General features: G+C 48.4%; 2 protein-coding genes across 2 annotated transcripts; one reads left to right on the top strand and one right to left on the bottom strand.

The window, feature by feature from the left end:
• Positions 1–5,470: 5,470 nt before the first annotated feature.
• LOC144177914 (uncharacterized) lies at positions 5,471–12,343 on the top strand (the record flags this gene model as incomplete). Its single annotated transcript, XM_077705504.1, is given in 4 exon segments — positions 5,471–5,646; positions 10,138–10,268; positions 10,473–10,633; positions 12,143–12,343. Coding segments are annotated over 4 exon segments (485 nt in total), but the record flags the coding sequence as incomplete, so codon positions are not given.
• A 797-nt stretch (positions 12,344–13,140) lies between these two features.
• LOC144177909 (uncharacterized) lies at positions 13,141–16,699 on the bottom strand. Its single transcript, XM_077705498.1, has 7 exons — positions 16,378–16,699; positions 16,146–16,277; positions 15,663–15,741; positions 15,358–15,403; positions 15,165–15,297; positions 14,909–15,107; positions 13,141–13,161 (listed from the first exon to the last, which is right to left on the bottom strand). The coding sequence occupies exons 1-7, from the start codon at positions 16,383–16,385 to the stop codon at positions 13,141–13,143; spliced, it is 618 nt and encodes a 205-aa protein (XP_077561624.1). The 5' UTR covers positions 16,386–16,699.
• Positions 16,700–22,423: the final 5,724 nt, after the last annotated feature.

Raw genomic sequence — 22,423 nt, 5'->3', positions numbered from 1 at the left:
GGTATTTTAGACAGACAGACAGACAGACAGACAGACAGACAGACAGACAGACAGACAGACAGACAGACAGACAGACAGACAGACAGACAGACAGACAGACAGACAGACAGACAGACAGACAGACAGACAGACAGACAGACAGACAGACAGACAGACAGACAGACAGACAGACAGACAGACAGACAGACAGACAGACAGACAGACAGACAGACAGACAGACAGACAGACAGACAGACAGACAGACAGACAGACAGACAGACAGACAGACAGACAGACAGACAGACAGACAGACAGACAGACAGACAGACAGACAGACAGACAGACATTTAAGCGTTTGCCTACCTCGCAAACTATCGTTATTTTTAATTTGTACGTTCGTACGTCCCAAATAAATTACTCCCTCTTCCATTTTCAAATACCTTTCGTTTGCGTTTGTATCATGATTGACTGATCTGGATTGGCCCAGGCCTCTCAATTAAGGTACGTCAGTGCCCGCTCAAGCTGTTAGCATTCTCGGGCATCCTTCCACGCCAAATATTACGGGAGAGGCTCAGAATTTTAAAAGAATGTGACAGCGAAAGTCTAGTTGAACGTTATGTTAACGTGCTGTTGACCTTTCTGTCGAACTTTCATGCTGCTCTCGGTGGGCCGCAGCCGCAGCTTCGTCCGTAGCTGTTTCCTCCCAATCGACGCGGTTACGACGAGCGGCATTTCCATCTGCTCTAGCCCTTGCCGCCGTGGCGTATTTTCTCGGTCCTCCCCGCCCGCGATCAGGGCCTTGTGCGTCGTCACACATAGCGATGTAAAACGAAGCTCCGAGCGAGAGAGAGAGAGAAAAAAACTATTTTTTTCCCAGAAAGCCAGAGGGGGAAGGGGTGGGAGTGCCCTGCCCCTCTTTTCAGTCGTCGGCCAGGAGTCCTTGACCTATGACGGCTTCTTCAGCTTCTTGGATCAGTAGTTGCTGTAGTAGTTCTTCGGAGCTGAGCAGTGCCGTCTCCCATTGCTCCTCATTAAATATGTTTATCCTTTGTGTGTCTCCTTGCTTTTCTGTGCATGCCCATATTATGCGTTTGAGATCTGCCCTCTTACCGCGTGTTTTGCCAAGATCGCTGACTGTCCCGGGGTAGTAGTAGCTATACAGAAGTGGTTTGCCCACTCGGCGAGCGTCCTACGGTCCGTCGCCCTTCTCCAGAACCCTCCCACGGCGCTGTTATTTCCTTTTCCCGTCGCGCGCTCCGATTTTCTGCACCTCACAACGCTTTTCCGTGCCTCACTTCTTAGAATCACAACGTGACCTTGAACAGTAGGCTACACGAGCGTTTCAAAGGCCTTTGAGTCGAATGTCATTTGACTCAAATGACTCCTTCCCATGAAACGCAAATTGTCTTGAAGACGTCTTGAAACAGCCTGAAACAGCTACAATCGTCTACCTATACGTGAAGACATCTTGTAAACGTTTACCGCTAGCAGTTTTGAGAAGTTTATTTGTAAACGTGTAAAAGATGTCTTGCTGAAAACAACACAAGCATATGTTACCCCGAGAGGTTTTAAAAACGTCTCTTGAGAGAGGTTTATCTGGAGACATGGTAAAGAAGTGTTACCCGAGCCTATTTGTTTTTTATGCGTCTTGACACTTTGAAAACCACTCAAGATAAATTTACTAGAAATGCCTTCTTTGACATTTGCGCTGAACACGCCTTATCTCAAAACAAATTTAAGCACACACATACTTTGCACTTCTATGGTAAATAATCCCGACATCTAACTTCAGCAAGAAATCACCTACATTTTCTATCTCTACTATGGTTTTTTAAAAACATCCAAGCCAGATTCTTTCTTTGGATGCCGCCGTGGATCTTCAAATCTGCCGATTCAATGAAATCACTGCAGCTATTTTTCAGGTTTAGGCCTTGATTGTTGTAAATTGTGCTGCTAAAACCACATTACTTTTAATTTGCGCTATCTCTGGTCCACCTCGCTATTCATGAATTGCACCGTATGCAGTACTGTGAGGGCTGGGCGTGGAGGCTGGGGCATTCAGGTGGCATGGCGAGGCAAATGGGAGTTATTTAAATGAAAGCATTTATTTGAACATTATACAACACGACTGACCACACCGGAGGCAGGTACACATGAAGCACAAACAAGCAAGCGTGTCCCAGCCCTCGGATGGGCCTGGAGCTGCGTGGCGTAATGGCACTGAAGGTGACGCTAGTGATCACCGAATGACTACAGCACATGTGGCTGGCTGCTCGCACCCCGCCCCACTTTGGTTGACCACGTCTCGCGGACAGTAATATCCGCACATTGTCCACAACAGGCACAACACTCATACACGCGGGGGAAACACTGCCGCACGCTTCACTCGTGCACCAAGTCATCTAGGTGGCTAGACAGCCAATAAGCGCATTGTACCGTTTAAGCTGTGGCTGCACTGACTGCAGAGGTGAGTCTACACTGTCCTGCTTCCTTGCACTGGCAGTTTCATGCACACTGAAGCGTGGTAAGGGCCTTAGCCTTAGCTTCGAGGTTCGTGAAAGGCGTGCCAGTTGTCCTTGGACAGGAGGTTGCCGACACCCTCTCAAATGGAGCTGCATGTGGCACACAGTATGCCACAATTGCTACGCAGGAAGTCCTTGCTCGTTTTGTAGCCAAATGCTGAATGGTCGATGCTGCTGCCAAACTTTCGGGCATGGGCTTTGTCCAGCTGAAGTACATCGATGCCACTCACGAAGTGGTCAGCCAGGTGCGGCACAAGTTGTCCTTGGTCTCTTATGGTACCACAGATGGCTCGAGTTGGGCGTTGGCTGCTGCACAGGTCGCGGCTGGTTGGCGCTGTTGACGGGCTTGGAACCTGTAGGTGGCTGGCTCACGAGCGTTTTTCACTTTTTCTGTCCATGGACAAAGTTTTCGGCATGCTGGGCTTGCTGTTGGCTGGGCTGAAAGTAGTTGGCAGGTGGTTTACCGACGGTATGACCTCTTTCTGGCTGTTGAAGGAATTCTGTATGTGCTTGACTTCCTTTGTGAGAACTGGCCTGACAGAACTCGGTTTCGCCACCCACCCGCGTCAAGCGTACGGCATCCGGGAGGCTCAGAGGGAAGCGGAGGGGGCCACAGAAGCCGTACTGTTTGAATGGAAGCTCCTGGCCTTTACTCGGTTTGAATTCGCACAGAAGCTGTAGAGTTAGCGGTTTCTTGGCTGCGATGAGCAAGGCACGGATGATGGCTTTGATTGTAGCTCATTACATTCCCCTTTGAAAGCGATGGTTCACTAGGGCCCCTGAGTTTTCAGGAACTGCTTTCCTTCTGCATCGTACCGGTATGAGCTCCGCCTGTAGGGCAACGCGTTAGCAGGTAAACACGGAGCTTCATATCAGTGATATGGTCAAGATCATCGCTGTGGCAAGCAAAAACAGCTCTGTGTTCGGCCAATGTACCTTTTATAACTGCGTACTGGCTGGGAGTGGGCTGGCTGCGAAGCGGGACGATGGAATATTGGGGTGATTGCGCGCGAACACCGCGTCGGATGCGACGGTGTCATGCGACAGGGGCACTTCTTGAGGGCAATGTTTGGGCTACTAACACTTGCTATGGCGACTGCTCTGGCAAAGGCAACGGATCATGTTGCAGGCAGTCTTTGGCACTGTGTCTGGCAAGGCTAAGTAGCGTGGCTAGGTCTAGCGTCAAAGGCACCGCGGCGGAAGACTTCGCTTCAACCGGGGGCTAGCTTCATGCTGCTGCCGAATGTCGGCTTCCAGTCACCGAATGAGCTCTTCCTTGAAACCGGCAGTGTCCAGCTGTCGCCGTGCCAATTCTTTCCGTATGAGGTCGATGAATAGGCGCGACATTGTCACTGAGACGAGCCGCTCCCAAACAATGCCCGGCATGATATTCCGCCGAGCCGGATACACGCAGGCGGTCACACACAAAACACAATCTTGCTGGTGGTCTAGACCACTGGCCCTCTCAAGAGCACCAGCACACCTTTGCCCCCCCCCCCCCAAATGTGTGTGCATCACATCACCCACACGCGCGCTGATGTAATTCTGCCTGGATCCACAACGGTTACGTATACATTCTAAAATGTCATATGTAGGAAATTTTGAGCAATTGTCAGCGTTACTTCAGTAACCAAAATGACAGAGAAATTATCAACTCTGCAAGTTTAAGCCACTCTGTTATGTTGTACCCTCTTCTGTGTCTATCATGTTGTATCCTGTAGCCATGCTCCAGTTTGAACATCAGGGCCTCTGTTATCCAATTGAATACTTCAACTGTGTCATTACTGTCCGTTTCATGCTGAAGCGTGGTAGTATGTAGCATTTATGTATGCGTGACCATGCCATTACGCATGTTTTCTTGGTGCACTCCGGGAAACAAAATGCTGACTTGTTTCGAGCATCGCATCATGCCCAAAGGTCATGCTGGGTCTGTACGACTGTCCAATGCTCTGTTTTTTGGTGGACTAAGGAGCTTCCCAACTTAATTTCCATTTCCCGTGTCACTAACGAAAACTACAAAATTCTGATGCGCCCTATACATTCCAAAACCGTCCATGCTCTTGCACTGTAAAGGCTAAACCGGCAGTCTGTATTTTGCTCGACTTTGCTCGATTTTGCTCTAAAATTTTTCTCGACTTGCACAGGACATACCTAACCGCAAGAGCATGGTCAGACACCGCCGTCTTTGTGTTATTATTTTTTATTGCTAAATTTAATGTTTGATATGGCATTGAATAATGAACTTAGCAGTGGCTTGCTATGACTTATCCAGGAGTGGTTCTTACACTTAAAGGGATGGCCGCCCCAGAAAAGTTACTGTATAGTACGAGCCTTCAGGTATGCTATAGGGCATTTATGCACGAAGCATTGAATACTTGACAGAGAATAATGCAACTAAGTTCAGAACACCAAGAGGGAGCTCAGTACAGCAGACTCGACATTTGGGCTGTACTGAAATGTCGACCAGCTTCTCATGTTCGCTCAGAGCTCTGATAGAAGCTACGAGATGGGCTGCGTTAGAGACTCAAAACAGAAACGGAAATCACAACTGGCATGGCTTGACAAATACCGATGGCTGAATTATTCCGCTTTGCGTGAGGGGTAATCCGGCCATGTTCATGTAATTTTCGCCATTAACAGCGCTGTTCTTGTGCTTATATCTGTGTGTTTAGGGTTGGTATTTGCTGAAATTACTGCTAGCGATATAACGCTTCTTGTATGCATGATTCATAGCCTGTCTTTTTTTTTTTAACAAAACACCTGCGCTACACATATATTTGGGGATGGGAACGGGCATGGGAACGGAGCGGCGGCCGCAATAATCTCATCAAACCATTTTTTGCTCTTCGTTCAGCTATCAGCAGTCATCGCCACGCGTTTCTCGGTCTGCGCGGAGCAACCTGCGCCTGGCACGCCAAACGGAACGTGCCCCCTCCTGCCTGAACAGACCCCTTGTTGGCCGGTGTCACTACGACCACCTGTTCCCGTAACCCTTCATGCTGTCGGCAAGCCAACGCCATCGACATCGTCAAGCCATCCTGGACACTACAAATACCGCCAGCCATGCACCGCGCACCTCAGTGGGCATGGGAACGGAGCGGCGGCCGCAATGGTCTCATCAAACCATTTTTTGCTCTTCGTTCAGGTTGGTCACTCCTACGATTATAAGTTAAAGAGAAGTAGTAACTATTCTCTGCTTCTGTTCCCATGCCCAAGAGTGTTGCTTGTTACAATGACAGATTGTGTTCTTGTATTGAAAGCACTCCTCCTTTGCGGGGACATTGAACAAAACCCAGGCCCCAATAGCGAAGTGCTGGAGGCCATCAAGAATCTAACGACGCACTTAGATGAGCGTCATGACAGTTTACAGAAAACTATTAACGAAGTTAAAGAAAATCAGTTACTACTTGACTCCAAAGTAACAGATCTAACCACTCGTCTAACTGTGCTCGAACAAAAAATGAATTCCCTTGAGAGCTTTCCCGACGATCCACGGACCTTTTAACAGCTGCAGTGCGCAACGAAAGTGCCGCACTCAGCTCGCGTCTTGATGACTTCGAGGATCGTTCTCGTCGGGACAACTTAATTTTTTATGGTCTGTCGGATTCTGCCTCAGAAACATGGGCTGAGTCTGAGCTGAAAGTTCGAGAACTCGTGTCTGCGTCGCTTAAATTGGAACTGTCTCATGAGGCTATCTCCCGCGCTCACAGGCTTGGAACGTTCGTACAGAGCAAATGTAGGCCCGTAATTGTTCGTTTCAGTTCTTTTAAAACAAGGGAGAGCGCCTTTTCAAAGAAATCTTTGCTTCGTAGCACACCTGTGTCAATTGGCGAAGATTTCTGCAAGGCCACTCGCCACATTCAGAAAAAGCTTCTAACCTTCACAAAAACCACCGGACAGCCCTACTACCTAAAGTACAACAAGATTCTTATTAACAAAAAAGCTTACGTTTATTGCCCTGTCACTGATCGCGTAACTGAGGCTGGTCCAATCTACGATAACCCCGTGCACGTTTCCCAATTAAACACTACCGATACTTCGGAGATGACCGCTGCTCTTTCGTCATCGTAACTAGCCAGGCCTTCTCAAACTCGGGAATATTCTTCTTTGCTTTGTAACACTAGAAGCGTGAATAACAAGCGCGACGCTTTATCTGCTCTAATAGATACATGTGAGGCGGACGTCGCTGTCTTGACCGAAACTTGGTTATCCGCAAAAATAGAAAATCACGAGATATTTAACTGCGAAGAAAGGTTTGTATTCTACCGCTGCGACCGGGGTACGAGGTCCGGGGGTGGCGTACTGATTGCTGTTAAAGACTGCCTTAGGTCATCCAGTGTGCCTGTTGTTTCGACGCTTGAGCTTGTTGCCGTCTGCGTTCGTATAAACCACAAAGATGTTGTTGTTTGTGGATGCTATCGTCCCCCTAATCTTTCCACAGGCTTTTCAAATGAATTACACGATGTTCTAAATAAGTTGCGCGTACGGTTTCCGGCTGCTCCTTTACTACTTCTTGGTAACTTCAATTTCCCTAATGTGTCTTGGTCCCCTCCTTTTCCAACAATATCGCCAACCTCGCCCGAGAGCACGTCCTTTCTTAACGTGTGTTTAAATTTCAACCTTATTCAGCTAGTTGATACACCAACCCGCACTACGTTAGCTTCTTCCACTGTTTTAGATCTGGTACTAACCACGTATCCTGAGCTAGTTAAGTCCATTTCTGTTATGCCGGGCGTGGGCGACCATTTCGCTGTTCACTTTAGCATGACGAAAACAGTCGAAAAAAACTGAAAGTACAAAATTTTTTAGGGACTACAAAAGAGCCGACTATGCATCAATTAACACTGAGCTTCAGGGTTTCTTCAGCGATTACTATTCACATTTTGCGGAAAGGTCTGTCGAAGAAAACTGGAATTTGTTTAAATGCAAGGTACAACAGCTTACTAACCGTTACATCCCGCTCCGCAGAACTAGGCAAAATACAAAATCGCCCTGGTACACGCCCACGCTGAAACGACTACTCAATAAGAAAAAACGGATCTTTCGACGAGCAAAACAAACAAACAGCGCTGAAAGATGGTCCGCTTATCTCCATGTAGCTGACGAGTACGCACGTGCACTATCTTCTGCAAAAGAAAATTACTATCAAGAAACCCTTCCTTTACTCCTCGCCACTAACCCGCGGAAATTTTGGCAGACCATCAGCGGAAATGAAAAAAAAACGACGCTAGAGTTAACCCAAGCTAATACCTGTGTACCCAAAGAAAAGTGTTGTGCCATTTTAAGTTCTGTGTTCTCATCTTCGTTTGTTAAAACAGCAGCCCTTTCTTTTCCTGATATCCCAGCCGCGAATTTTTTTCCGATGGAACCTATCATATTTGACTGCGTCGGCATACAAAGATTAATCGAAAACATGAAATTATCCACATCCCCGGATGAAGACGGCATTTGTGCAAAGTTTTCACGTAATACCTCTGTATGTTCATCTGTTATTCTATGTAAGCTTTTTACGCAGTCCATGGAAACTCATTGCCTCCCGAGCGGCTGGAAAGTGGGAAAGGTGGTTCCTCTTCCGAAATCAGGTAACGCTCATGACCCCATTAACTACAGGCCCATATCATTGACAAGTCTACCATGTAAGCTCATGGAACACGTCATTTATTCCCACGTCGTCACTTTTCTAGAAGATAACTGCTTTTTCAGCAATCATCAGCATGGATACCGCAAAAATTATTCATGTGAAACCCAGCTTCTCTGCTTTACTAACGACCTATTCCTTGCTCTTGACGCTTCTTCTATTGTTGACTGTATTTTTCTTGACTTTGCCAAAGCGTTTGACACCGTATGCCATAAACTACTACTGTTGAAATTAAGTAAACTTAATCTTGATACTAACATTATAAAATAGATCGAATGTTTTCTCACAGATCGCTCCCAATTTGTAACGGCTAATGAATGCAATTCCCCTTCCTCACCCGTAACTTCTGGCGTCCCGAAAGGATCCGTTCTTGGGCCGTTACTGTTCCTAATCTACATTAATGACTTACCTAATAACATTTCCTGTAACATAAAGTTGTTCGCTGATGACTGTGTGATCTACCGTGAAATTAAAAACCCTGCTGACCAACTTACTCTGCAGCTTGATCTTGATAACGTTTCTTCTTGGTGTAATACTTGGCTAATGAACCTTAACACTTCTAAATGTAAGATTATGAGAGTTTCACGTCGAACCTGCGATATTTCTTCTGACTATGTACTGAACAATTCTTCTCTCAGCAAAGTTACCTCTTACAAATATCTTGGTGTTACAATTTCTGACGACCTTTCCTGGCAGACTCACATTGACAATATTAACAATAATGCTAACCGTACGCTCGGCTACTTACGACGTAACTTCTCTCTTGCACCGATGCAGTTGAAACTAATTCTTTATAAAACGTTAGTCAGGCCTAAGCTCGAATATTCGTCATCTGTATGGGATCCACAGGTTAATATTCATGTCATAAGCTTAGAATCCATTCAAAATCGCGCCGCACGCTTCATTTTGTCAAATCACTCACGTATGGCAAGCGTAACTCGCATGAAATCAACTATGAATTTACCCAGCTTATCACATCGCCGCAAAATTTCACGCCTGTGCCTCTTCCACAAGATTTATCATTCTATGCCTTCGCTAAGTAGCTCGCTATTTTCGCCGCCATCCTACATTTCATCCCGCAGCGCGTACCAGTTTTGATGTTGCTCCATCTTGTTCTATTATTTGTAAAATGTTTTTCACCACTCCTCTCTGTAATGCATTGCCTTGAGAATAAATAAATAAATAAATAAATAAATAAATAAATAAATAAATAAATAAATAAATAAATAAATAAATAAATAAATAAATAAATAAATAAATAAATAAATAAATAAATAAATAAATAAATAAATAAATAAATAAATAAATAAATAAATAAATAAATAAATAAATAAATAAATAAATAAATAAATAAATAAATAAATAAATAAATAAATAAATAAATAAATAAATAAATAAATAAATAAATAAATAAATAAATAAATAAATAAATAAATAAATAAATAAATAAATAAATAAATAAATAAATAAATAAATAAATAAATAAATAAATAAATAAATAAATAAATAAATTTGTAGTGCAGGTCTTATTTTAAAAAGAAAACGAGAGGCTAAAGTAACGTAAATTATGTTATAACGTAAGTGCATAAATTCGATGCAGACTGCACAGAATGAGCTCCATTGGCCTTACACTGGAAGCTTCTGTACGGGCGTAGAATGCTTATATGCCAAAAAATTTCTTTTGCATTTGAGACAAGAACAACTAAATGAAAAAATCTAATTCTTGCTGCAGAACTGTGACCTTCCCAAAAGAAAATAGTAGCAGGTACCACTGTTTTATGGTTAAATTCCAAGCTGGAACTAGCTGGTACCAGTTGGGACCAGCAAGGACCAGCTGGGCCCAAATGGGAATTTAACCATACACCACCTGGGACCAGTTACATGTTCTCTTGGGTTACTTTCGGAGTCGAGGTATAGCGATGGTCCCGGGGACGCGGGCTGGTCACAATTGGGTACACCGTGGTTCACCTGAAGTCGCTCTATATGTACATGTCGCAGGGCCGCCTGGAGGGCTTGGAGCTGGGCGTGCCTGCTGCCTGTTTCGGGCAAAGGTTCTGCGCCTGGGGAGCCCCGTGTGCGGACGTGTCGGATCGCGCTAGGCGGGGGCTTTTCACTGCTCGGCCCAGAAGGTAGTGCTGGTAGCCCGTACATGCCTGGTAGTGGAGAGGGCTCATTGGTTTGAGCACCCCCTGCCCTTGCCAGCAGCTGGTTCACTCCCTGTGAGATGCACGCGATGTGGACCAGATGGGCTGGTTCATAGCCATTTGCGGCACTGTTGCGGCGATGGCAAAGCTTACTCAAAACACCTCTCTGTTGTTACCATGCACACACAGGCTCTCCATCGTGAGCGTCAGACTTGGACTGCGATATGCGAAGGCCCTGCACGCGAGGCTGGGCGCTTGGTCGCCGCATCAACAGCCTCCTGGGATGCTGCAAAGGCGCCTGCCAGCTGGCCCCCTCTCTGCCTTCTCGACGTTGTCCAGGAGGCGCATAGGTACGATGCTCTTTTGGTGCGCTCCAGTTCCAACGTAGTGAGGCTCACCAACCCCGTAGTTGGAAAGCCAACTTACCGAATGACATAAGAAATTCTTTCGTAAGGGCCGTAATAGGTAGCATGAGAGAAAGCCAGCGTGCATTTCAAAAGTCATCCATATGAAAATTCAGTGGCCTTGTCGAAGTGGAGCAGTGAGGTTCAGTTAATGCAGGAGGAACGAACCTTAGGGGGTTGTGGATAGGCAAGCAAGTTGGTTAAGGCGGTGGTCTTCGAGGGGCTCGGGGATCGTGTTAATAGTGCCAGTTGAGAGTAAGCGTATTGTAGAGGGGTTGGCTGGAAGGCGAAGTGTTGCTCTGTATACCCTGCGCTGTAAAGCTTGATTGATTGTATCGCTTAACGCGCCGACGCAACGCAGGCGACGAGGCGCGTTTTTTAGGTGCGGAGCACCTTAGGACCTCACAATGTCCGTCCGCGTCCGTGCGCATAACATTTAAAATCGCAAAAAATCACACAGGCACCGGCAGGATTCGAGCCTGTGTTTGGTCGACCAGACAGATGTAGTGTCAGTCGTCTTACCCATTGGGCTACGACCGTGAGTTAGTACCCGAGAGCCAAACGGCTTACTCCCTCGCCTGTAAGGGTGCGGAGTACCTCAGGACCTACCAATGTCCGTTCGCATCAATCCGTGCGCACACCACCATTAAGCGAAAATCTGTGCGCAAACTATCTAAACGGGTACAAGAGCACTCCAAAACACTCGAAAATAGGCACTAACATAATCTAGCAACGAGAAAACGCGCAAAAGCACCGGTGTAGTCAGGTTGTGATCAAGTTGTAATACACAGTGACTGCATCGAACTACGCTAAATGGCGCTACGCGGAAACACGAGATGGCGCCGCGGTACACCGCGTATGTAAGCGGGTTCTGAAAATCCCATACCCTCTTCCCTCCATGGACGGAAACGAACGTAAGACGCGTCACGCTGCTGCTAACGTCTACGAAGTCAACGAGCTTCCCCGAACACGAAACCGCGGCAAGCGGAGGCAAAGTGACTAAAATCGAATGACGGTCGGGGCGCAAATCGGCTTTCACTCGGGGTGCAACTTGGATGTCACGGTCCCCGTACTCCGCACCCTCGCCATTATCCACGGAGTTGAGATGCTGCCATTTTTTTAACGTGCGCCTAACGTGCGCCGAAATCTCGCACACACGGGTGTTTTTGCTTTTCGCCTCCATCAGAAAAGCGGCCGCCGCGGCCGGGAATTGAAGCCGCGACCTCGTAGAAGAATGACTGAAAGTCTATAAAACTAATTTCATGTAATCTGTGGTTCCTATAGGAACTATATAAGTTATAAGGAACTATAAGCATCCTTATAAGGATGCTTATCGGCCCGCTCCCTTCCCTACTATGGAGCTGTAATAAACCGGGTCGTCAGCCCGCAGCTGCTTCCGTTCCTGACTGCTGCATATGTGTAACTTTGGCTTTTTCTTGTTCTTTTTTTTTTCAGATGTTGCATTCACTTAGCTTCAGCGTGCTGGCCTTGTTCGACAAGTCAGGACACCTCTTTGAAGTCCCAAACCCGAAGCGCGTCCAAGCCTGCCCGTGTTCTGTACAAGCTTGCAATCCTTCACGCCGCCAAAACATGACGTCGTAGCATCTCGCCATGTCGCTCATACTCCTTGCTTCAATTGCGAAAATAAAAGTTTTCTAAATATTTTCTGCCTCTATTTGCTGCCTCCTGAGCTCGCTGGCTACGCCAGCTTGAGCACAGTGGCGTACATGTACAGAATTTAAAAGAAAAAAAATTAAAAATATGATTATAAAAGAGAATTTGGATGGGAAACTACGTTTTAGAACAAACCCTCACTCACTAAGATCTCTGAATACGAATAAATAAGATCACATGAAAACTCACGTCGAAGAGAAAACTTACACACGTGATGCGAACGTTTCCCTCAAAAGGTCTAACATTACGCTGCACGCAAGGGAGCAAATTCTGACTTTCCTAGGCCAACCTCTCCAATAAACATATATCTCTCTCTCTTTCTCTCTCGGGTGCAAGGACTGACACCCTACTGCGGGGCTTGTACTTCCACAGTTCCAGTGAAAAGTTTAACTAAAGAACGCTTAAAAAGACCCCCTTTATCAGCAAAAGATTTGCCCGATAACATGAAAGTTCTCACCCTTCGAGCCGAAGTATTCTGCACTATGGTCAAAAACACGGCAAGTTTGCTGAAAGGTCTGCGGATTTCTAAAGTACTGTCTCCGTTAATTAATTACGCGAAACTCGGTAATGCGTGGCTAATTACAGCTTCGCAGGCTTGTGGATGTGAAGGGGCGTATATTTTGAGCGTCCCGAAAATCTTTGGCCTGAACGGGCGCTTTCTAACCATTCCGACAGCGCCGAAAAGGGCAAGGAAGGCGCCAAGAGGCACGATTTGCGTCGCCGTTATCAGGAAAATCTTTTGCTGATAAGGGGGGTCTTTCCGGCGAAACTTTTTTCCCTCAAAGGGTGTAGATATAGCCCTGCAAAAGAGAGTCAGCACGTACACACTCAAGGGAGTCAAAGTTTACACCTTTTCGCGCAGCCCAGTGTTACACCATCGTTACACCTTCGAGTGAAAAGTTTTGCTAAAGAATGCTTGAAAATACCCCCCTTATCAGCAAAAGATTTTCCTGATAACGGCGACGCAAATCGTGCCTCTTGGCGCCTTCCTTGCCCTTTTCGGCGCCGTCGGAATGGATAGAAAGCGCCCGTTGAGGCAAAGACTGTATGCGGGCTGAGTTGAGACGTACGTATTTCGTCCCCATTAGTACACCCGTGGCTAGTAGCGCTAGTTCTGAAGCTTTCAGCCTTAGCTCGACCAGGCAAATTACTCATGTGTTTAGTTCCACACGCATTAGGGAACATTATTAGAGCCATTTAATGGCGGAGTCTGTCCTTGAGAGGCCGTTTCTCTGCGCCAATGACGTGTGGATTAGATGGCGGTATACAGTGGCCGGCAGATTTCGTCGTCTTGTCAGAGATTGAGCCCCGCGCATAAGCCGTAAGCCTGATTCAGTACCTTTTCAGCAATTTTTTTCACTTTTGTTCCTTTCTCTTTCATTTCTTTTACTTGGTCTGTTATCGCATTACTGTTTCTTTACTTAATTCAGTACATGCATTTCTATCGTCGAATAGGACTCCTCTGGTTTGAAGCGAAAATATGGCCGTATGTGAACATTATTTGTTTGCCGCTGTGCTTTCGGTGCCTCTGATTAGTGCTGAACGGTTTAGTGAGTGGAGCAAGGGAGGACAACAATCGTGAATCATTTTATGCATTTTTATTGACCACGAAGGAAATATATTCTCTGCCAGGGCACACTTGCTTTCGAGATGAAGGAGCCCGCTGGCCAAGCAAGTAGGTGGGAGACATAACCAAACATCTTTTGACTCTTGGCAGCGTCAACAGACACTGACGCCGCCATCACTACGAACACCGGAACGCGCGCACACTGTTTATTTCCGATGAGTTTGAAGCAAACGTCCCTCTGGGGGTGAAAACTCAGTCGGGGTTCCCCACAGGCTCACATCCTTCGCACAGGTAATGCACCACTCTGGCAGGACTGCTAGACTACTCTGTGACAATCTGATTGGGGCTTAGCGTGACTGAGGCGCTTTGCGACAGTTTTTCGCATTGCCACCACGCATAATCGAGCCCTTCACTGCACATTTACGTACAACACTTGTCGATACTGAATCGCTAATCTTTGAGCAGCTACATCTGATAACATTCTGGTATGGCTCGCCATGGTTTATATGGACACAAATTGCTGCAGTTAGAGCCACAGAGAAAACTAAACAGTACGGCGAGTATTACACTCAACTCTACGAGTGACAAGAACGGTCAGACTTCTGTCCGCACGCTACTTTGCCGGCGGCTACGCCGAACTTCTCTGTACAAGTTACACACAACAGTCCGTTTACCTTTTTCGCAGACCGGGGCCAAATCCTGGGAGGACACGTTGCCTAGAATGAACACTTTCACACCAGCCAGAGGACAAAGTACCCGAGTAAGAACTTCGCTTCATGAACGGTGCGACGTTCACACGGGGTCAATGGCTGTCTCTAACCGCACTCCTACCGAATCATTTTTGGAATTATGCTCACTAGGAGTGCAAACTTGTTCGCTCTTTTTTTTTTTCTCTTTCCCAACTTTAATGAGCGCCATTATGACAACTAGGATTTGCTAAAATACTGTTCGAAACGAGATACAAGAGACCGACACAGTACTTGATGTCGCTCGAGCCGACAGAGCCAGCGAGCCGCATCGACTCTGTACAAACGACAAAGGCAGTACTCCGGTTTCGAACAGGGTTTAATTCCAAGACAGGCGCAGCGACGGACAGCTCGACTCGAACGGCATCCGTGAAGGCTCGATGACGGCACCGTCCTCCAAGGTGGTAACCAGGACGCATAGGTAGGAGGCGGTCTGCATCAAGAGGCAAATCACGTTAAAAATGTTACGTTTAGGGAGATCATTCCTTACCTATTGCAAACAGGGTTTAATGATTTCAAGACAGGCGCAGCCATGTACAGCTCGACTCGAACGGCATTCTGGACGTCTCGATGACGGCCCCGTCCTGCTCGGCGGTGGCCGGTACGCATAGGCAGGAGGCGGTCTGGAACAAAATGCAAAGCACGTTATAAATGTTGTAATTTCGAAGGTAATCACGGCTTACCGAATGCGGGGATCATGATTACGCCTGGCAGGAACAGGAAGGGACGCTGAAAGGCAAAGTAACAGACGAACAGCGACAGAACCACTTTTATTACCAGAAAACACCTCTGTACAAAACACGCGTCGTCGAGCTCAGTAGATAGGACAGATGGAGACGTGTACCTGCCTAGCCAGAAGAGTAGTGCATGTTTGCGGGAAGGAGCAAGTGCAATAAGACACGACACAAGGGTCAGGGTAAGGGGAGGGCGGAGGCGGTACCGGACGCGAACCTGAAAAGGAACCAAGGACACCAATTCCATCACTCGCCTTTGCCACGACCCCAATTTGGAGCCGCGGACCGCAGAGCTGCGTTCCGTGCTTCAGTGATGCTCGTTGAAGGTGGCGACTGTGTTCCGAACGCCGCGCGAACCGAGGACGTGCGAGCGGGAGGCATTATCGAAGTGCATATACCTCGGCTACCGCGGCGTTCGGAAAGGAATTACCGACTATCACCACAACCTAACGGGGCTTCCGAGCCGAGTCCGACGCTAGAGGCAGTGGCGAAGGGCTCCAACACCGCCACTGCGCCGCTGTCCCGAAAGCTACAGCCTAACGCGCACCGCAAAGCTTTGGCGACAGTCGGAATCCCTGCGTCGCGACGGCCCAGGAAACGTCCGGCTCCGAGGCTAATGTGCGCTCGGTTAGGAAAATTCAAATACGCAAACGTTCAGCGTCTCGAAAAAAATGATACGAAAGCCGGTTTCGTGGGCACGCCGCACGTCGCACCGGGCCTACAGCCACGGAACTCACCACTTGGAAGAGTCGTCGGTGAAGACTGTGAAGCAGCATACCGTGAAGGAAGTCCGTGAGGCCCTCGTGGGTATTCGCTTGTCCGAGCGAGCCGGTTGGGAGCGGGGATGGCACAGGCACAACGAAAAACGACTGAAGGAAACGAAAACGACAACACTTATGGCATTAAAACACCTCTTAGCGCGAACCAAACTTCCCCAATAGACAGTATACCGCGTGGAAAAAAACTCACCTGTCCATCGCCGCCGTCAGCGCGCCGCCAGCTACCACAGAACAGCAGCTACTCTGCGCCCGATGCGCAACAGGCAGGCAAGCTGGCGTAACCCTTGTTCTAAAACGCGCTTATCCTGGCATTACAGAGCGCAGCTATTGGTCGGCTACCACCTACCCTTCAACTCTTTCACATCGATATCGTCTTCCAGAACATTCTGCCAGTTGTAAAACAAAACGAAAAAGTTATCGCATCATCGCAGCCGCGCGGCCACCGGAGCATGCATGACAAGGCATTTTATGCTGCGTCACGGAGCAAGATAACCTTCTTGCTTGGCGGTTCTTCATGTCGGCTAGGGGCTTCGGCTGGCGCGATTGCACGGTCCCATCGATCATGCGGCCGTTACCGGCCGTCTTCCGCGGCTTTTGAAACCGAATAAAAAACGCCACGTCTTGAAGAAACAGTCGACTGCGCGGGAACACAAATGCTACTGCGTGCGAGTCATTATTTATTTATTTATTTATTTATTTATTTATTTATTTATTTATTTATTTATTTATTGTAAGGTTCAAAGCGCCGACAAAATGAAGGTGATGAGGCGCGCCGTATAATGGAGGGCTCCGGATTGATTTTGACCACCTGGGGATCTTTAACACGTGCCGAAATCTCGTATATACACGGGCGGTTTGGCTCTTCGTGTCCACTAGAAAAGCGGCCGCTGACCCCGCGTCGGGGACTCGAATCCGCGTCCCCGTTCTCAGCAGCACAACGCCTTAGCCACTGAGCCATCGCGGCGGGTGCGTACGAGTCGTGGCTGTAAGAAAATTAGTACCCTTTACACTCTGTGAAGAAAAATGACCTGCGAAGCTAGGCGCAGTCCACGGAGTGCATGAAAGGAAACACGTTTGTTCGTAAATAGCGACTGAGCATACTTCCTAGCCAATTAGCTGAATGAAACTTGGAAGGACGCAAGGTTCAGTCTCGCGGACAAGCTAGGAGCTGACTCCCGCTTCGTAGGCATCTCACTGTTCGCGTAACACACCAACCAAATCCGCTCGATCACTGAGAGGACACCGGGCAAGTCGCATTGGGCCGTTTGACGTCCGCGTTTAAACCTCCCGCCAGAACAACGGAGGAGCCATCAGTAAGGACCGCGTGCACGCACCCCTCTCCCCAATCCGTGCACGCCGGCAACCGGTTATGTGCGCGGGTTTAGAAGTGAAAGAAACCTGAACAAGTAATACTGCCCCACGTCGGCGTTTTAAGCGGGCAAGTTGCCCTTCATCCGGGAGGTATTCGCAGCTACTCGACGAGCTGGAACTAGAGGGCGCAGTGTGGCGGTAGCGGCTTTCTATACATGGCGAAGTTGCGCAAAACAAACAAGGTCAAAGAAGAAACGACAAGAAAGTGCGCTTGTCCTTCCGTTTCTTATTTGCCCTCGTTTGTTTTTGCGCAACGTTGCCATCGATCGCCTCCAACTAGGCCGGCTCGCGGTATGGCTTCCTATTCACCTATTCGCGCTTCTGTTCGGGCCGACGCCATTCCCACTCTTCCTCGAAGCGGACGAAATGCGTCCATCCTATAGCGAGTTAAAGCTGGATGGTCTGTAGCTTTATTCTAGCGGACAAACATGGAACCGTCGGTTTCCCGCCCCCGTCGTAGCCATCTTACTGTCCAATGCACTAACCCAGACCCAAACCGATTACGAGACAACAGACAGGACGCATTGAGCCATGAAAATTGCACATCTAAATGTCGAACCAGCACAACGGGCATTATCGGAAAAGGCATGAAGGCCAACTGTGCGTGCACGCCCCCCCCCCCTCTCTCTCCTCCTCCCCCCCCCCCCCCCCCCGCAACTCGTGCGCGCATAAACCGGCAACCAGTGATCTGCGCATACGTATGCATGAAATGCACCAGCGAAAATGCCGCTCGGAAAGCCTTTCCAGTTGAAGAATTATGGGCTCACGCCGGCGTCTCAACCGGGCACATACTCCGCGAGGTGGAATTTGAGGTCATTTTAACGCCCATTCGCGCTTCTGTGTGTTCTCCGCAATCACCTGATAACGGTGGTACCGCCGTTGTCAGCCAATAGAGAGAGAAAGTGTTTATTAAAATGAAAATATTTACAAGGTGAAGTTTTGCCTCTCGACAGAGGGCACAGGTCTCGCCGGGGAAAAAAGTGGTTTGAAAAAAAAAAAAAAAACAGTGAAAGGGCAATGAAAAATGAAACGTGATAACAGGCTATAAAAGGCTATGCACAGACTATATACATAGACACTCAGGTTACATACAGACTATTTACATTCACACGCACTCACACATACACACCCACGCACACAAGAGAGTTAACAGGGGGTGGATAGCCGGTGGGGTCTGGCTTCTACAGTTCATGGGCGGGTGTTGAGGCCTGACTCGTCGAGGTACGTGAAGAGTAGCCTGAAGGCCTCTCGGTGCAGCATGAAGGGTCCCCGAGGACGCAGGATGTCCTCTGCAGTGCTTGACGGTAGCCCCAGCCCCCGGCACCCAGACACTAATTTATTCTGGGCACCAGCGTACGCAGGGCAGGAGCAGAGGACGTGATCTAATGTCTCGGGGTCGGGGCAGTGGGCACAGGTGGGTGTGGCCTTGCGACCCTGCCTGTGGACGCGTGCTGCTGTGTTGTAGCAGCCGGTGCGGAGCCGGAGGAGGGACCGCTCTATTCGGGATATCCCTCTGGTGGGAAGGAGCCGCGGGGCCTCACCGGTGGACACTCGTTTGCAGGGGTCAATAGGTGACCGGTAAGAAGCGCAAAGGCTCATGGGTGCATTGTTTTCTCCCGCGGAGAGCCGCCACTTCCGGTTCGGGAGCTCTCATGGCCTCCCGTAGGCCGTCGGCTTTCACGCGCGTATGTGCTTGTTGTTTATCTGTTTCCACTGAAAAAAAAAAAAAACGTTCATGCATCGGGAATTCCATAAATAACAACGATTGACCATACTAGGGGTTTATCTGACAGGTAAGCACCCTGTGACAAATAAACAACGCGCACACACGCGCCTGACAGCCGCCGGCGCACGCAGGCGTACGGGAAGCGTACGGGAGGGCAGGCGAGATCTCGAACCGGAAGTGGCGGTAGCAGACGACGTACCCATGAGCCTTTGCGCTTTTTCTGAAAGAGGCACCGGTGGTGGCGAGGGGAATAGCAGTTGTGATAGATTGCACGGTCGGCGGTGGCGAGGAGGAGCCCCGGAGCGGTGCCAGTAAATCGACCTCACTGGTGTGAAAGCTGGGGGTGCTAGATATATACTATTGCTGAATGTGTCCAACGTTGGCCCACATTTGGCAACATTGTCACCACGTTGTGTAACGTCGCCTAACGTTACACAACATTGACAACACGGCAGAAACGTTGCGGCAACAATTTGTGCTACTAGGGTAGCCGCCGTTTACGATGGTATAATTCATAATTCTTTATTCAGTTTTCTCTAAATAAAAGGCGCACTGACACTATCCAAAGAAAGCAGCTTTACAGGCATTCCGTTGCACCCCACAACGCAGAAAATCTTATGAGGAGTTTTATGTAGGTTGTGCTCTCAAACTAAAATTATTTTGCAAACACTGTTGTCGCCAGCTTTTTTTTTTTTTTTTTTCATACGGACAAGTCTACGATATTGTCATGGGGGAAGAACGGGCTTCTTTGAAAACAGCTGCAGCTTCTATATATCCTAAATGCTGATAAAGCGCCTACTGCTTGTGCGTACAAAGCAATGATTTTGCCTAATCTAAAACGTTGTCCTCTGTTCACGTGCACAGCAAGGGATGATGAACATGCTACCACTCTGTCCATAGTGATTGTGAGGTCACTGCTTGCCAATGTTAGTGCAACTTTCACGAACAACGCGGTATTCCACAAAAAAAGAAAAAAAAACTGGTTTCCAAGCCCCTGCATCGCATAGTGCTCCATGTGTGAATTATTCTGTTTGTCAAGACAAGCAGATCAGAAATGTACGCTTCCAAGGCATCGATGCCTTGAAAACGTACATATGTGAATATAAGTGCATGCAGTGTAGTTTGTAAATAGACGCTCAATAAACTATGCAGCTCTTGGACGAGCGTTAAGTACGCATTTGGTTCCAAACTTTTAGTGTGTACATATAAGTGGATACTGTCCAAAGACCCGCCGCGGTGGCTCAGTCGCTAAGGCGTTGCGCAGCTGAGCACGAGGTCGCGGGTTCAATTCCCGGCCGCGGCGGCCGCTTTTCTGATGGAGGCGAAAAGTAAAAACGCCCGTGTGTGCGAGATTTCGGCGCACGTTAAAGATCCCCGGGTGGTCGAAATCAATCCGGAGCCCTCCACTACGGCGAGCCTCATCGCCTTCGTTGCGTCGGTGCGTTAAACCCTACGATCAATCAATCAATATTGTCCGAAGCAAACATGAAAGCTGTCACCATTGCTTAACATGTGGACATGTGCTTCGAATTCAGTAATTTAAAATTTAAATGTCTTGGCTATTCTTTCCAAAATAGGCAAAATTGGGCTTGCCTGTGGCCACCCAAATATGTTTAAGACTACAATGAAATCGGGTTACATCTGACTTCAAGTTTTTTTATTTGTTGCGACTGAAATTGAAACCGTAACTTGCTTAACGCCCATGTGTAAAACAGATGGCCGCATCCTTGAAGCTATCGCTCGGGGTAACACTCCTTAAACGTGTTAATCCTAAAAATAGGATGGGTCCTTCTACCGAACAGGCATTAATTCAAAGGCTAGATAAAAGCACAGCCATTCGTCACGGGTATGGCGCGATCGCACCCCGCGCTCTACTGAACTGCATTGACCATGCAGATTATATAACGTACGTTATACGTTATAACGCGTTAAGTACGTTATAAAGCGCACTGAACGTTATTTAAGCGCCAGAAATTTGCTATTGGCAGCAGCGAATATTGTCCGTGTGTCGAGGGCGTCATGCGGCACATACTAAAGAAGTCGCATAGCTGCAATCCTAGCTAAAATAAATGCATTATCAGGTTCGATGAGTCGCTTTGCATCCATGACATCAGGTATGCTTTGTTTTTATTCCGATACAAAGCGCGAAAGGTGACGAAACGCCATTTCGAGGAGCGCTGCAGTATACACGCCTTTCGTTTTAACCATCGGCTCCGCGCGCCGCGGTGCGGCGGAAAACGGCGAAATGGCCTCTTCGGAATTACGCTCTCTCCGGGCGATTGGGACGGCCGGAGCAACGGCGCGCCGCCGGAAGCCGATCGCGTAGGCCGTGTATTGACTCCTCTTCTTCGCCACAGAGTTCACAGATGGCGCTCTCCGCCGTCCCACATGACACCTGCCACCGCATTGTTCGCAGCGTCCCAGATCGCGCTTCGAACAGAAGGCCACTCCCGCTTGCGTTGTCATAGAAGCCTTCACAACGTATCTCTCTCTTGTGAGCGCGTAGAAATGTAGCGCTGGCTTCTGCTGGTTTTCCACCTGCGACACGCGCTCACGTACCTTGGCCCTTGTTATGGTTGTGTCCTTGAGGTTACACAGGGCTGGTAGTGGCACTCCATACTTTTCCGACAACGCGCGCATTCGTTTCGTCCAGCGCTTGGACCGTGCCGTGAAAAGAAGACACCGACGCTGCGACGCACTCGGTAGACCCAGTTCGTCTCCCCCAAGGTCCAAGCTCGCATTTCAAATGAGAGCTTTGCTGTCGCCTCCCGGGCCGCGAAAGACGACCACCCCATGTCGCCCTGCACCGCTTCATTCGGTGTGGTGCGGTGTGACCCCAGGGCCAGCCTTCCCATCTCCCTCTGGCGGCGTTCCAGGTACTCTTTTGTGGCAGCCGAAGGGCATAGAACCGCACCGGCGTATGTAAGGCCCGGAGCCATTGCCGCCTTCCACAAACTCCGGATCACCTCCACACGGTTGAAGGACCACAGAATCCTGGCCTTCAACACATTCTGTCCTCTCCGCGCTTTCTCTCGTAGCAGTTGTTCGTACCTTGACAGATAGTCCGCCTCCGCCGAGAAAACAACTCCGAGGTACTTGTATGATGATGCGGTAGTGCCTTGTCCTGTAGCATCACAGG

The sequence above is a fragment of the Haemaphysalis longicornis genome, unplaced genomic scaffold, assembly GCF_048455015.1.
Source record: "Haemaphysalis longicornis isolate Haplotype H1 unplaced genomic scaffold, Haemaphysalis longicornis Haplotype H1 scaffold_335, whole genome shotgun sequence".
NCBI lineage: Eukaryota > Metazoa > Arthropoda > Arachnida > Ixodida > Ixodidae > Haemaphysalis > Haemaphysalis longicornis.
Note: the sequence above shows the minus strand (reverse complement) of the source record. Positions and strands in the feature narration are given on the sequence as shown.

Excerpts from the sequence above, each read along its gene's own strand:
- LOC144177909 (XM_077705498.1), bottom strand. Across the intron at positions 15,298-15,357 it reads AATCATGATCCCCGCATTCG|ACCGCCTCCTGCCTATGCGT; the intron begins GTAAGCCGTGAT and ends ATTTTGTTCCAG. Across the intron at positions 15,108-15,164 it reads TTAAACCCTGTTTGCAATAG|ACCGCCTCCTACCTATGCGT; the intron begins GTAAGGAATGAT and ends CTCTTGATGCAG.